The sequence below is a fragment of the Chiloscyllium plagiosum genome, unplaced genomic scaffold, assembly GCF_037043375.1.
Source record: "Chiloscyllium plagiosum isolate Xiang-an unplaced genomic scaffold, Cpla_swu_hap1 HiC_scaffold_23, whole genome shotgun sequence".
NCBI classification, from domain to species: Eukaryota; Metazoa; Chordata; class Chondrichthyes; order Orectolobiformes; family Hemiscylliidae; genus Chiloscyllium; species Chiloscyllium plagiosum.
This window is the reverse complement of record NW_028270161.1, coordinates 64,232,896-64,248,749: the sequence shown is the minus strand read 5'-3', so window position 1 is coordinate 64,248,749 and position 15,854 is coordinate 64,232,896. Positions and strand designations below refer to the sequence as shown.

The window sequence follows — 15,854 nt, the reverse complement described above, 5'->3', positions numbered from 1 at the left end:
TGTACTGATGGAAGGTCAGTACTGAGGGAGCTCTGCACTGATGGAGGGTCAGTACTGAGGGAGCTCTGTACTGATGGAGGGTCAGTACTGAGGGAGCTCTGCACTGATGGAGGGTCAGTACTGAGGGAGCTCTGCACTGATGGAGGGTCAGTACTGAGGGAGCTCTGTACTGATGGAGGGTCAGTACTGAGGTAGCTCTGTACTGATGGAGGGTCAGTACTCAGGGAGCTCTGCACTGATGGAGGGTCATTACTGAGGGAGCTCTGTACTGATGGAGGGTCAGTACTGAGGGAGCTCTGCACTGATGGAGGGTCACTACTGCGGGAGCTCTGCACTGATGGAGGGTCAGGACTGAGGGAGCTCTGTACTGATGGAGGGTCAGTACTGAGGGAGCTCTGCACTGATGGAGGGTCAGTACTGAGGGAGCTCTGTACTGATGGAGGGTCAGTACTGAGGGAGCTCTGTACTGATGGAGGGTCAGTACTCAGGGAGCTCTGCACTGATGGAGGGTCAGTACTGAGGGTGCTCTGTACTGATGGAGGGTCAGTACTCAGGGAGCTCTGCACTGATGGAGGGTCATTACTGAGGGAGCTCTGTACTGATGGAGGGTTAGTACTGAGGGAGCTCTGTACTGATGGAGGGTCTGTACTCAGGGAGCTCTGCACTGATGGACGGTCATTACTGAGGGAGTTCTGTACTGATGTAGGGTCAGTACTGAGGGAGCTCTGCACTGATGGAGGGTCAGTACTGAGGGAGCTCTCGACTGATGGCGGGTCAGTACTGAGGGAGCTCTGTACTGATGGAGGGTCAGTACTGAGGGAGCTCTGTACTGATGGTGGGTCAGTACTGAGGGAGCTCTGTACTGATGGAGGGTCAGTACTGAGGGAGCTCTGTATTGATGGAGGGTCAGTACTGAGGGAGCTCTGTATTGATGGAGGGTCAGTACTGAGGGTGCTCTGTACTGATGGAGGGTCAGTACTGAGGGAGCTCTGCACTGATGGAGGGTCAGTACTGAGGGAGCTCTGTATTGATGGAGGGTCAGTACTGAGGGAGCTCTGCACTGATGGAGGGTCAGTACTGAGGGAGCTCTGTACTGATGGAGGGTCAGTACTGAGGGAGCTCTGTACTGATGGCGGGTCAGTTCTGAGGGAGCTCTGCACTGATGGAGGGTCAGTACAGAGGGAGCTCTGTACTGATGGAGCGTCAGTACTGAGGGAGCTCTGCACTGATGGAGGGTCAGTGCTGAGGGAGCTCTGTACTGATGGAGGGTCAGTACTGAGGGAGCTCTGTACTGATGGAGGGTCAGTAGTCAGTGAGCTCTGCACTGATGGAGGGTCAGTACTGAGGGTGCTCTGTACTGATGGATGGTCAGTACTCAGGGAGCTCTGCACTGATGGAGGGTCAGTACTGAGGGAGCTCTGTACTGATGGAGGGTCAGTACTGAGGGAGCTCTGTACTGATGGAGGGTCTGTACTCAGGGAGCTCTGCACTGATGGAGGGTCATTACTGAGGGAGCTCTGTACTGATGGAGGGTCAGTACTGTGGGAGCTCTGTACTGATGGAGGGTCTGTACTCAGGGAGCTCTGCACTGATGGAGGGTCATTACTGAGGGAGCTCTGTACTGATGGAGGGTCAGTACTGAGCGAGCTCTGCACTGATGGAGGGTCAGTACTGAGGGAGCTCTGTACTGATGGAGGGTCAGTACTGAGGGAGCTCTGTACTGATGGAGGGTCAGTACTGAGGGAGCTCTGTACTGATGGTGGGTCAGTACTGAGGGAGCTCTGTCCTGATGGAGGGTCAGTACTGAGGGAGCTCTGCACTGATGGAGGGTCAGTACTGAGGGAGCTCTGTACTGATGGAGGGTCAGTACTGAGGGAGCTCTGCACTGATGAAGGGTCAGTACTGAGGGAGCTCTGCACTAATGGAGGGTCAGTACTGAGGGAGCTCTGTACTGATGGAGGGTCAGTACTGAGGGAGCTCTGCACTGATGGAGGGTCAGTACTGAGGGAGCTCTGTACTGATGGAGGGTCTGTACTCAGGGAGCTCTGCACTGATGGAGGGTCAGTACTGAGCGAGCTCTGCACTGATGGAGGGTCAGTACTGAGGGAGCTCTGTACTGATGGAGGGTCAGTACTGAGGGAGCTCTGTACTGATGGAGGGTCAGTACTGAGGGAGCTCTGTACTGATGGTGGGTCAGTACTGAGGGAGCTCTGTCCTGATGGAGGGTCAGTACTGAGGGAGCTCTGCACTGATGGAGGGTCAGTACTGAGGGAGCTCTGTACTGATGGAGGGTCAGTACTGTGGGAGCTCTGTACTGATGGAGGGTCAGTACTCAGGGAGCTCTGCACTGATGGAGGGTCAGTACTGAGGGAGCTCTGTACTGATGGAGGGTCAGTACTGAGGGAGCTCTGCACTGATGGAGGGTCAGCACTGAGGGAGCTCTGCACTGATGGAGGGTCAGTACTGAGTGATCTCTGCACTAATGGAGGGTCGCTACTGAGGGAGCTCTGTACTGATGGAGGGTCAGTACTGAGGGAGCTCTGCACTAATGGAGGGTTGCTACTGAGGGACCTCTGTACTGATGGAGGGTCAGTACTGAGGGAGCTCTGCACTGATGGAGGGTCAGTACTGAGGGAGCTCTGTACTGATGGAGGGTCAGTACTGAGGGAGCTCTGTACTGATGGAGGGTCAGTACTGAGGGAGCTCTGTACTGATGGAGGGTCTGTACTCAGGGAGCTCTGCACTGATGGAGGGTCAGTACTGAGGGAGCTCTGTACTGATGGAGGGTCAGTACTCAGCGAGCTCTGCACTGATGGAGGGTCAGTACTGAGGGAGCTCTGCACTGATGGAGGGTCAGTACTGAGGGAGCTCTGTACTGATGGAGTGAGTGAAATGTTCTTGTTTAAAGAGGGCAGCTCCTACTCTCGAGTACAGAAGGACAGCTCTGAGACGTGTTTTCACATTTGGAATAAACGGTCTCAATGCAACATTGGTTGAAATAATTTGTGATCTCGGGATGAACTGCTTGGTGTTTAAGTGGATTATGTTATTCCCAGCAGATTCCAAATTCTGTTTTTATTATTTCATTTTGATGTACTGAGCAGCAACGCTCCTCCATAATTGGGATTAAACTTGTTATTGTAATTAGTTTGTTCATTTACAGAAAACGAGAAAGTTGAGCTTCCACACAGCATAAGGCAGTGTCTCTGGGAATACGTCAGCTCAGAGTTTCAAACAAGGAGTTTGTCACCTGCCTGAAGAGAGAGATCACGTCACACAGAAAAAATACTTCAACCAATTCAACTGGTGGAGAAAGTGTTCTACACCATCCTTGCTTTTACTGGCATCCCTGGTATGGCATTATGACAACTGAACTTGTCTTAATCTGCTGTGTATCTGCTCTCTGCATTTAACTATTGAACAATAACATCTGCAGCTGACTGACTGCTCTGCATTATGCAGATATCAAAACAATGACAGCAATTCACTGAGCAGCATTCTCAGTAAAATTCTCCACTGTCAGAGACTCCCAACATCACTGCTGCTGCAGCACTTTCTGTTTCAGCTGTTCCAGTTTCATACAGTTTAAAGGCATGAGGAGAGGTCAAGCAAGTTAGATCCGTGGAATAGTCACAGGACCCAAACGTTAACTCTGCTTTCTCTCTCAGATGCTGATAGACCTGCTGAGCAACTTGTGTTTCTTTTTTAATACAAATGAGGCCTGGTTGCTTCAGGAGATTGAAGCTTAAGGGATGATCTGACTGAAATTCTACAAGATATTAACAAAATAAGACAGGAAAGGATAAAAATATTTCCATTGGCTGAAGATTCTGGAATGAAGAAGCAGAGTCTGTAGATTAGGGCCAGAGGATTCAGGAGAGATTTTACGGAGTATTACTACATACAAAGGGGTGGGAGAGGTTTGGAACTCTCTGCCACGAAGGGCGGTAGATTCTCAACAGTTTGGTCAGTTAAACGAGACAAAAGGAATTGAGGGATATGTGTCCAATTTTGGTTTGTAAAGCTTCATCAAACTACCATCCCTGTGGGAATTCTGTCCTCCTCATTGTCGCTGGTCAGGAGATTGGAATCTTGACAGATTGCCCTCCTGATCCCTCCATGTCGAGATGTTTGTTATGTACAGATGTGTAGATTTACAGTGTAAATCTCACAGACTTCCTTCTGCTCTCCTAGGAGGATGTTTGAGCTCAGTCTGTGTTCAAACTGTGTAGTCTCTGGAGTGGTTAGGCTGGATGGCAATCTGAGGTAGATATAAAAATCTCAAGATTCAAGCTCACTCGACCCAGAACACTTCCACTCTCACAGTGCCCAGATATTTGATGGTAAAATCCTACTGTTGCTCTGTGAAACATCAAGGGGGAATTTCTGATGTGTAACTCAATGTGTCTTCACCCATTTGTCTCCCACAGTTAATTCTCTGGCCATTGGAACCCTTTCCCAAGGAAAGTGTGGTGTTTCTCCTTGCACTACTCGCTATCTGGTGGGGATGGCAGCTGCTGATCTGATGGTCATTATCTCTTATGTTATACTAACAAGATTTCGCTATTATTATTATGGGCTGTCTTTCCTGAACATTACTCCTGTGTGTAGTGTCATTGAGGTCCTGCTACGCACAACTAGAGACTGCTCTGTCTGGTTCACAGTCATGTTCACCTTTGACCGATATATAACTGTTTGTTGTCAGAAGCTGAGAACAAAATATTGTACTGCAAAAACTGCGACTGTGGTTCTAGCAACAACCTGCAACCTGTTCTGTTTCAAAAATATCCCCTTCTATTTTTCGATTGAGTTGCTGAGGATAATCAACAATGTGCCATTCGACTGTATAACAAAGACAAACTACTACACTGAGACTTGGTGGGTGGCATTAGATTGGCTTGATACAGTTTTAACTCCGTTTTTGCCATTCACTTTCATCCTGTTACTCAATGCTCTGACAGTCAGACACATTTTCGAGAGCAGTCGAGTCTGGAAGAGGCTGAAGGGTGAGAGCAAAGGAGACAATCCCAGAGACCCAGAGATGGAGAGCAGAAGGAAGGCTGGGATTTTGCTCTTCACTATTTCTGGGAGCTTCATCCTCCTGTGGTTAATCGCTGTTGTTGCTTTCTTGTATTATGCCATCCGAGGAATCAGTACTGCTGATTACCCGCCTTTTCTATATGACTTCAGTACAGTTGGTTACATGCTGCAGAATTTAAGTTGTTGCACAAACACATTTATTTATGCAGTAACATTGTCTCGGTTCAGAGCGAAAATCCGTCATGCAGTGAAATACCTGGTTACGCACATTCCTCGCATTATGAATAAATAAAGCTCCTCAGTGAAACCAAGTGGACTGCTTTGTCCTCGATGGGGTCAAGCTTCCTGAATATTTGTTGGAGCTGCACACATTTGGGGAATACTCTGTCACAGTCCTGACAGGGAGTCCTTATCCCAGCGCAGGGACAGAGTTGGCTGGAAACCTGCAGATTCCCCATCGTAGCACTATCCAAAGGAATGTTCTGGGGAATTAGAAATTACCTGGTCGGAAATTCCATCAGCTTGGAACTTTCTGTAAGTCTCCATCAAAACAAAATCCTTTGGAGGGTTCTGATGAAATTAAATAGAATAGTTCATCAGAAAATGTTTTACTGCGAAATTTGTTAATGGCTGGGCTCTCTATTTTTCAGCATCATGCTGTCCAATTTCTGGACCATCTCTGACACCTCCCTCCCCTTCCTGGACCTCTCCATCTCCATTAATGACGACCGACTTGACATTGATATTTTTTACAAACCCACCGACTCCCACAGCTACCTGGATTACACCTCTTCCCACCCTACCTCTTGCAAAAATGCCATCCCGTATTCCCAATTCCTCCGCCTCTGCCGTATCTGCTCCCAGGAGGACCAGTTCCACCACAGAACACACCAGATGGCCTCCTTCATTAGAGACCGCAATTTCCCTTCCCACGTGGTTAAAAATGCCCTCCAACGCATCTTGTCCACATCCCGCACCTCCGCCCTCAGACCCCACCCCTCCAACCGTAACAAGGACAGAACGCCCCTGGTGCTCACCTTCCACCCTACCAACCTTCGCATAAACCAAATCATCCGCCGACATTTCCGCCACCTCCAAAAAGACACCACCACCAGGGATATATTTCCCTCCCCACCCCTTTCTGCCTTCTACAAAGACCGTTCCCTCTGTAACTACCTGGTCAGGTCCACGCCTCCCTACAACCCACCCTCCCTTCCTGGCACCTTCCCTTGCCACCGCAGGAATTGCAAAACCTGTGCCCACGCCTCCTCCCTCACCTCCATCCAAGGCCCTAAAGGAGCCTTCCACATCCATCAAAGTTTTACCTGCATATCCACCAATATCATTTATTGTATCCGTTGCTCCCGATGCGGTCTCCTCTACATCGGGGAGACTGGACGCCTCCTTGCAGAGCGCTTTAGGGAACATCTTTGGGACACTCGCACCAATCAACTACACCGCCCTGTGGCCCAACATTTCAATTCCCCCTCCCACTCTGCCGAGGACATCGAGGTCCTGGGCCTCCTTCACCGCCGCTCCCTCACCACCAGACGCCTGGAGGAAGAATGCCTCATCTTCCGCCTCGGAACACTTCAACCCCAGGGCATCAATGTGGACTTCAACAGTTTCCTCATTTCCCCTTCTCCCACCTCACCCCAGTTCCAACCTTCCAGCTCCGCACTGTCCCCATGACCTGTCCGAAATGCCTATCTTCTTTTCCACCAATCCACTCCACCCTCCCCCTGCCCCCGACCTATCACCTTCATCCCCTCCCCCACTAACCTATTGTACTCTCTGCTACTTTCTCCCCACCCCCACCCTCTCTCACTTATCTCTCCACGCTTCAGGCTCTCTGCCTGTATTCCTGATAAAGGGCTTTTGCCCGAAGAGTCGATTTTCCTGCTCCTTGGATGCTGCCTGAACTGCTGTGCTTTTCCAGCACTACTCTAATCTAGACTCTGGTTTCCAGCATCTGCAGTCATTGTTTTCACCCTGTCCAATTCCAATAGGCTGCCACTACAATGCAATCTTATCAGACATTCCCTGTCATGGGGTGAAGAATCAAATTGTGGAATCAAGCTCCCTTATCTGCAAAGATGATTCTGAATAGGAACGAAAGTAACAGGGTAGTTGTTATGGGAATATTGACTGGAAATGCTGTAGTTTGAGTAACTTAGATGGGTCAGTTTTTGTCCAATGTGTACAGGATGGTTTCCTGACACAGTATGTAGAAGACCAACAAGGGGTGAGGCCACACTAGATTTGGAACTGGGTAATGAACCCGGCCAGGTGTTAGGTTTGGAGGTAGGTGAGCACTTTGGTAATTGTGACTGCAATTCGGTTATGTTTACTTTAGCGGTGGGAAGGGACAGGTATGTACCACAGGGCAGGAGTTATAGCTAGGGGAAAGGCAATTTTGATGTGATTAGGCAAGATATAGGATGCACAGAATGGGGAAGGAAACTGTGGCTTAATTGAAATGTGGAGTTTATTCAAGGACCAGCTACTGTGAGTCCGTGATAAGTATGTACCGGTCAGGCAGGGAGGGAGTGGTCAAGCGAGGGAGCCATGGTTTACTAAAGAAGTTGAATCTCTTGTCAAGAGGAAGAAGGAGACTTTTGAGGGGGTGAGTGTGAAGGCTCAGTCGGGCAGTTGAGAGTCACATGTTCTCCAGGAAAAGTAAAGAGAGAGCTAAGAAGAGCCAGGAGTGATCATGAGATGTCTTTGGTGAGTGGGATCAAGGAGAACCCTAAAGCTTTCTATAGGTATGTCAGGAATAAAACAATGATGAAGTAAGATGAGGGCCAGTCAAGGATAGAAGTGGAAAGTTCTGCATGGAGATAGGAGAGACACTAAATGAATAAGTTTTTGTCAGTATTCACACTGGAAAAAGAAAAGAGAATACTGAGATACAGGCTATTAGACTAGATGGGACTGAGGTTCATTCATAAGGAGGCGGTGTTAGCAATTCTGGAAAGTGTGAAAATAGATAAGTCCCTTGGGCCGGATTCGATTTATCCTGGCAGATTGTAGACCCTTTGGCTTTGTTCTTTATGTTGTCATTGTCTCCAGGAATAGTGCCAGAAGACCGGAGGACAGCAAATGTGGTTCCCCTGTTCAAAAAGGGGAGTAGAGACAATCCTGGAAACTATAGACCAGTGAGTTTTACTTTGGTTGTGGGTAAACTGTTGGAAAGGTTGTAAGGGATAGGATTTATAATCATTCAGAGAGGAATAATTTGATTTGGGATAGTCAACACGGTTTTGTGAAGGGTAGATTGTGCCTCATAAAAATTATTGAGTTCCTTGAGAAGGTGACCATACAGGTGGATGAGGGTAAAGCAGTTGATGTGGTGTATATGGATTTCAGTAAGATGTTTAATAAGGTTCCTCACTGTTGGCTATTGCAGAAAATACGGAGGCATGGGATTGCGGGTGATTTAGCGGTTTGGATCAGGAATTGGCTAGCTGAAAGATGACAGAGAGTGGTGGTTGATGGGAAATGTCCATCCTGGAATTCAGTTACTAACCGTGTACCACAAAGATCTGTTTTGGGTCCACTAAGGCTTGTTATTTTTATAAATGATCTGGATGTAGGCATCTTGGGTGCAAGCATAAGAGGTACAGTTAGTAAGTTTGCAGATGACACCAAAATTGGAGATGTAGTGAACAGTGAAGAGGGTCACTATAGATTGCAAGAGGATCTTGATCAGAGGGGTGAAGAATGGCAGATGGAGTTTTATTCAGTTAAATGTGAGGTGCTGCATTTTGGGAAAGCAAGACTTAGCAGGCCTTATACACTGAATGGTAAGGTCCTGGGCATGTTGCTGAACAAAGAGACCTTGGAGTTCTGGATGTAGGTTTGCTCGCTGAGCTGAAAGGTTCATTTTCAGATGCTTCATCACCATACTAAGTAACATCCTCAGTGAGCCTTCGTGCGAAGCACTGCTGATGATTCCTGCTTTCTATTTATATGTGTAGGTTTCTTTGGGTTGGTGATGTCATTTCCTGTGGTGACACCATTTCCTAAGATGATGTCATTTCCAGTTCCTTTTCACAGTGGGTTCTCAAGTCTTCTCAAAACTTGCTAAGACCTTGGAGTGCAGGTTCATAACTCCTTGAAAGTGGATTCACAGATAGATAGGATGGTGAAGAATGCGTTTGGTATGTTTTCCTTTATTGGTCAGAGCACTGAGTACAAGAGTTGGGAGGTCATGTTGCGGTTGTACAGGACATTGGTTAGACCACTTTTGGAATATTGTGTGCAATTTTGGTCTCCTTCCTATTGGAAGGATGTTGTGAAGGATGTTGGGGGCATTCTAGCGAAGTTTGCCCTTGATATGAAGTTAGGTGGACAGGCAGGTAGTACTGAGGAAGTGGGGAGGCTGCAGAAGGATCTAGACAGTTTGGAAGAGTGGTCCAGGAAATGGCTGTTGGAATTCAATGCGAGCAAATGCGAGGTCTTGCACTTTGGAAAAAAGAATACAAGCATGGACTACTTTCTAAACGGTGAGAAAATTCATAAAGCCAAAGTACAAAGGAGTCTGGGAGTGCTAGTCGAGGATTCTCTGAAGGTAAACATGCAGGTTGAGTCTGTAATTAAGAAAGCAAATGCAATGTTGTCATTTATCTCAAGAGGGTTGGAATATAAAAGCAGTGATGTGCTCCTGAGACTTTATAAAGCTCTGGTTAGGCCTCATTTGGAGTACTGTGTCCAGTTTTGGTCCCCACACCTCAGGAAGGACATACTGGCACTGGAGCATGTCCAGCGGAGATTCACACGGATGATCCCTGGAATGATAGGTCTAACATATGAGGAACGGCTGAGGATCCTGGGATTGTATTCATTGGAGTTTAGAAGATTAAGGGGAGATCTAATAGAAACTTACAAGATAATACATGGCTTGGAAAGGGTGGATGCTAGGAAATTGTTTCTGTTAGGCGAGGAGATTAGGACCCGTGGACACAGCATTAGAATTAGAGGGGGTCAATTCAGAACAGAAATGCAGAGACATTTCTTCAGCCAGAGAGTGGTGGGCCTGTGGAATTCATTGCCGCGGAGTGCAGTGGAGGCCGGGACGCTAAATGTCTTCAAGGCAGAGATTGATAAATTCTTGATGTCTCAAGGAATTAAGGGCTACAGGGAGAATGCGGGTAAGTGGAGTTGAAATGCCCATCATCCATGATTGAATGGCGGAGTGGACTCGATGGGCCGAATGGCCTTACTTCCACTCCTATGTCTTATGGTCTTATGGTCTTAATCTTGAAAGGGTTCAGAAAAGATTTACAAGGAAGTTGGATGGTTTGAACTACAGGGAGATGCTGAATAAACTGATTTCCCCGAACCTTTGGAGGCTGAGGGATGACCTTATAGAGGTTTATAAAATCATGAGGGGCATGGACAGGGTAAAGAGACAAAGTCTTTTCCCTGGGGTGGGGGAGTCCAGAACTAGAGGGCATAGGTTTAGGGTGAGAGGGGAAAGAAATAAAAGAGACCTAAGGGGCAACATTTTCATGCAGACGGTGGTACGGAATGAGCTGCCAGAGGAAGAGGTGGAGGCTGGTACAATCACAACAATAAAAAGGCATCTGGATGGGGAAATGAATAGGAAGGGTTTGGAGGGATATGGGCTGGGTGCTGGCAGGTGGGACTAAATTACATTGGGATATTCAAAGTTTGGGAGAAGATTTGTGGCTCGGGTGCTCGTTGTTGTGGTTCTGTTCGCCGAGCTGGGAATTTGTGTTGCAGACGTTTCATCCCCTGTCTAGGTGACATCCTCAGTACTTGGGAGCCTCCTGTGAAGCGCTTCTGTGATCTTTCCTCCGGCATTTATAGTGGTTTGAATCTGCCGCTTCCGGTTGTCAGTTCCAGCTGTCCGCTGCAGTGGCCGGTATATTGGGTCCAGGTCGATATGCTTATTGATTGAATCTGTGGATGAGTGCCATGCCTCTAGGAATTCCCTGGCTGTTCTCTGTTTGGCTTGTCCTATAATAGTAGTGTTGTCCCAGTCAAACTCATGTTGCTTGTGATCTGTGTGTGAGGCTACTAAGGATAACCTTCAGCAAGGTTATTACACCAATCATGCCAGAAGAGAGCAGATGATGAGGAAGGCAGAGAGGAGACAGGTGCAAGAGACCCCGGGGGAAGTACCTGTCAGGAACAAGTTGAATCTTTTGGAAACAGTAGAGACTGATGACACTGCCAGTTTGCAAGGTGGCCAGGTCTGTCAATCAAAGGTTGGCTCAGAGGCAGAGCGGAAGAGTCGGACATCGCACAGAGCCGTGGTAATGGGGACTCCATAGTGAGAGGAACTGACCGGGGTTTTTGTGGCAGCAGGCGGGATTTAAGGATGGTGTGTTGCCTTCCTGATGCCAGGGTGAAAGACATCGCGGACAGAGTGCAGGAAATTCTCAAGGATGAGGGTGAAGAGCCAGAGGTGGTGGTACATGTCGGCAGTAATGATGTTGGGAAGAAGGTGAGGAACATACTACAGCGGGACTTCGGAGAACTAGGAAGAAGGCTGAAAAGCAGGATGTCCAAGGTGGTTATCTCCGGTTTGCTTCCAGTTCCTCGGGCTGGTGAGACCAGAAACAGGAAGATAATGGACTTGAACGTGTGGTTGGGGAACTGGTGCAGGAAGCAAGGATTTAAGTTCTTGGATCACTGGGGTATGTTTTGTGGTAAGCATAAATTCTACAAGAGAGACGGTTTGCACCTTAGTAGGTTAGGGACCAGCATTCTGGCAGGCAGGTTTGCTACTGCAACACTGCTACGTTTAAACTAAGTAGCGGGGGGGGGGGGGAGGGGGGAGGGGACAAACTGGATGTTTAAGAAGGAAATTGAAGGGAAAGTTAGAACAAGAGAAGTCAAGAAAGACAACTGTATCAATGAGGTAGAAAACTCGGAAAGGCATCATGCTGTAAGGTTGAGTGAAATAAGGGTTGATGGGAAGGGTGAGAGCAGTAACAAATTAAAAATATTATACATGAATGCACGAAGCATTAGACATAAGATGGACGAGCTTGAGGCTCTTTTGGAAATTGGCAGATACGATATTGTGGGGATAACTGAGACATGGCTTCAAATGGACAGGGCCTGGGAAATGAATATTCAAGGCTACACGTGCTATTGTAAGGACAGACAGACGGGCAGAGGGGGTGGGGTGGCCTTGTTGGTAAGGGAGGATATTCAGTCCCTTGCGCGGGGGGACCTAGAGTCAGGGGATGTAGAGTCAGTGTGGATAGAGCTTCGAAATACTAAGGGTAAAAAGGCCCTCTTGGGAGTCATCTACAGGCCCCCAAACAGTAGTCTGGATGTTGGATGTAAGTTGAATCAGGAGCTGAAATTGGCCTGTCGCAAAGATGTTACTACAGTTGTTATGGGGGATTTTAACATGCAGGTAGACTGGGAGAATCAGGATGGTATTGGACCTCAAGAAAGAGACTTTGTGGAGTGCCTCAGAGATGGATTCTTAGAGCAGCTGGTGCTGGAGCCCACCAGGGAGAAGGCAATTCTGGATCTGGTATTGTGCAATGAACCAGAATTGGTCAGAGACCTCGAAGTGAAGGAGCCATTGGGAAGTAGTGACCATAATACATTAAGCTTCAATCTGCAATTTGAGAGGGAGAGGGTACAGTGGGAAGTGACAGTACTTCTGTTGAATAAAGGGAACTATGGAGCTATGAGGGAGGAGCTGGCCAAAGTTCAATGGTGCAATACCTTAGCAGGGATGACCGTGGAGGAACAATGGCGGATATTTCTGGGTATAATGCAGAAGATGCAGGATCAGTTCATTCCAAAAAGGAAGAAAGATCCCAGAAGGAGGCATGGGTGGCTGTGGCTGACGAGGGCAGTTAAGAAACATATAAAGGTAAAAGAAAAAAAGTATAACATAGCTAAGATAAGTGGGAAAATGGAGGGCTGGGAAGCTTTTAAAGAACAACAGAGGATTACTAAAGGAAATACGCAGAGGAAAAATGAGGTACGAAGGTAAACTGGCCAATAATATAAAGAAGGATAGTAAAAGTTTTTTTAGGTATGTGCAAGGCAAAAAAATGGTTAGGACTAAAATTGGGCCCTTGAAGACAGAAACAGGGGAATATATTACGTGGAACAAAGAAATGGCAGAAGAATTAAATGGGTACTTCAGATCTGTGTTCACTGGGGAAGATACAAGCAATCTCCCTGAGGTAACAGTGGCTGAAGGACCTGAACTTAAGGGAATTTATATTTGCCAGGATTTGGTGTTGGAGAGACTGTTAGGTCTGAAGGTTGATAAGTCCCCGAGGCCTGATGGTCTACATCCCAGGGTACTGAAGGAGGTGGCTCGGGAAATCGTGGATGCGTTGATGATTATTTTCCAGAGTTCGATAGATTCAGGGTCGGTTCCTGAGGATTGGAGGGTGGCTAATGTTATGCCACTTTTTAAGAAAGGTGGGAGAGAGAAAGCAGGAAATTATAGACCAGTTAGTCTGACCTCAGTGGTGGGAAAGATGCTGGAGTCTATTATAAAGGATGAAATTACGACACATCTGGATAGTAGTAACAGGATAGGTCAGAGTCAGCATGGATTTATGAAGGGGAAATCATGCTTGACTAATCTTCTTGAATTTTTTGAGGATGTAACTCTGAAGATGGACGAGGGAGATCCAGTAGCTGTAGTGTACCTGACTTTCAGAAAGCTTTTGATAAAGTCCCACACAGGAGGTTAGTGAGTAAAATTAGGGCACATGGTATTGGGGGCAAAGTACTAGATTGGGTTGAAAATTGGTTGGCTAATAGGAAACAAAGGGTAGTGATAAACGGCTCCATTTCGGAATGGCAGGCAGTGACCAGTGGGGTACCGCAGGGATCTGTGCTGGGACTGCAGCTTTTTACAATATATGTTAATGATATAGAAGATGGTATCAGCAATAACATTAGCAAATTTGCTGATGATACAAAGCTGGGTGGCAGGGTGAAATGTGATGAGGATGTTAGGAGATTACAGGGTGACCTGGACAAGTTAGGTGAGTGGGCAGATGCATGGCAGATGCAGTTTAATGTGGATAAATGTATGGTTATCCACTTTGGTGGCAAGAACAGGAAGGCAGATTACTACCTCAATGGAATCAATTTAGGTAAAGGGGCAGTACAGAGAGATCTGGGTGTTCTTGTACACCAGTCAATGAAGGCAAGCATGCAGGTACAGCAGGTAGTGAAGAAGGCTAATAGCATGCTGGACTTCATAACAAGAGGAATTGAGTAAAGAAGCAAAGAGGTGCTTCTGCAGCTGTACAGGGCCCTGGTGAGACCACACCTGGAGTATTGTGTGCAGTTCTGGTCTCCAAATTTGAGGAAAGACATTCTGGCTATTGAGGAAGTGCAGCATAGGTTCACGAGGTCAATTCCTAGAGTGGCGGGATTACCTTACACTGAAAGACTGAAGCGACTGGGCTTGTATACCCTTGAGTTTAGAAGACTGAGAGGGGATCTGATTGAGACATATAAGATTATTAAAGGATTGGACACTCTGGCAGCAGGAAACATGTTTCCGCTGATGGGTGAGTGCCGAACCAGAGGACACAGCTTAAAAATACAGGGTAGACCATTTAGGACAGAGATGAGGAGAAACTTCACCCAGAGAGTGGTGGCTGTGTGGAATGCTCTGCCCCAGAGGGCAGTGGAGGCCCAGTCTCTGGATTCATTTAAGAAAGAGTTGGATAGAGCTCTCAAGGATAGTGGAATCAAGGGTTATGGAGATAAGGCAGCAACAGGATACTGATTAAGGATGATCAGCCATGATCATATTGAATGGTGGTGCAGGCTCGAAGGGCAGAATGGCCTACTCCTGCACCTATTGTCTATTGTCTATTGATAGCTGGTCATGTCGTTTCGTGGCTAGTTGATGTTCATGGATGCAGATCGTTAGCTGTCTTCCTGTGTGTCCTATGTAGTGTTTTGTGCAGTCCTTGCATGGGATTTTGTACACTACATTGGTTTTGCTCATGCTGGGTATTGGGTCCTTCATTCTTTGTCCAGATTCTATGGACTACCTAAAGTGCACAAACCAGACATCCCACTCAGACCCATAGTATCACTACCAGGGACACCATCACACAAACTGGCTAAAGAACTACAACAGAAACTGAAACACCTGATCTGCGGATCCAGACACTCCATACAATCAACACAGGAATTCTTGGACATCATCAGAAATATACACATAGACAAGGAAGAAACCATGGTCTCATTCGATGTAACAGCACTGTTCACCTCTATCGACAAAACCCTAGCCAGAGAAACAATAGCCAACCTGCTGGACATACAGAACAGACAACAGGACGTTGAACCTATCAACAAAGACGGCATACTCAAACTACTGGACCTGTGCCTCACAACACACTTCACATTCAACAACCAAATATATGAACAAATCAACGGAACACCCATGGGCTCACCCATCTCTGGACTCAAAGCAGAAGCGGTAATGCAAAGATTAGAACAAACAGTCTTACCGCAAATTCAACCCAAACTCTGGGTCAGATATGTGGATGACACCTTTGTAATCATTAAAAACACAGAAATAGAGAAAACACACCGGATCATCAACGCCACACTCACAGGAATCCAATTCACTAGAGAGGAAGAAAAGGACAACCAACTCCCATTCCTAGACGTGATGGTACAGAGAACACCGAACGGAGAATTCACCACTAAGGTATACAGGAAAGCCACACACACAGACCAAGTTCTGAACTACGAAAGCAACCACCCCAACACACACAAACAAAGCTGCATCAAGACACTGTTCAAAAGGGCCACAACACCAGAAC

General features: G+C 47.2%; 2 protein-coding genes across 2 annotated transcripts in view; one reads left to right on the top strand and one right to left on the bottom strand.

The window, feature by feature from the left end:
• The window catches only part of LOC148145913 (uncharacterized), a 29,599-nt gene extending 25,153 nt beyond the window's left edge, over positions 1 to 4,446 (bottom strand). Inside the window, exon 1 of the mRNA XM_087999753.1 lies at positions 4,414 to 4,446. Coding sequence (XP_087855879.1) covers positions 4,414 to 4,446 — 33 coding nt within the window. The remainder of the gene's footprint in view (positions 1 to 4,413) is intronic.
• Positions 4,447 to 4,507: 61 nt separating this feature from the next.
• On the top strand, positions 4,508 to 5,332 carry LOC122546137 (putative G protein-coupled receptor 139). Its single transcript, XM_043684955.2, has one exon. It carries the CDS (start codon positions 4,508 to 4,510, stop codon positions 5,330 to 5,332), a length of 825 nt encoding a protein of 274 aa, XP_043540890.2.
• The last annotated feature ends 10,522 nt before the right edge of the window (positions 5,333 to 15,854 follow it).

Excerpts from the sequence above, each read along its gene's own strand:
- LOC122546137 (XM_043684955.2), top strand. The coding sequence starts at position 4,508 with ATGGCAGCTGCTGATCTGATGGTCATTATCTCTTATGTTATACTAACA.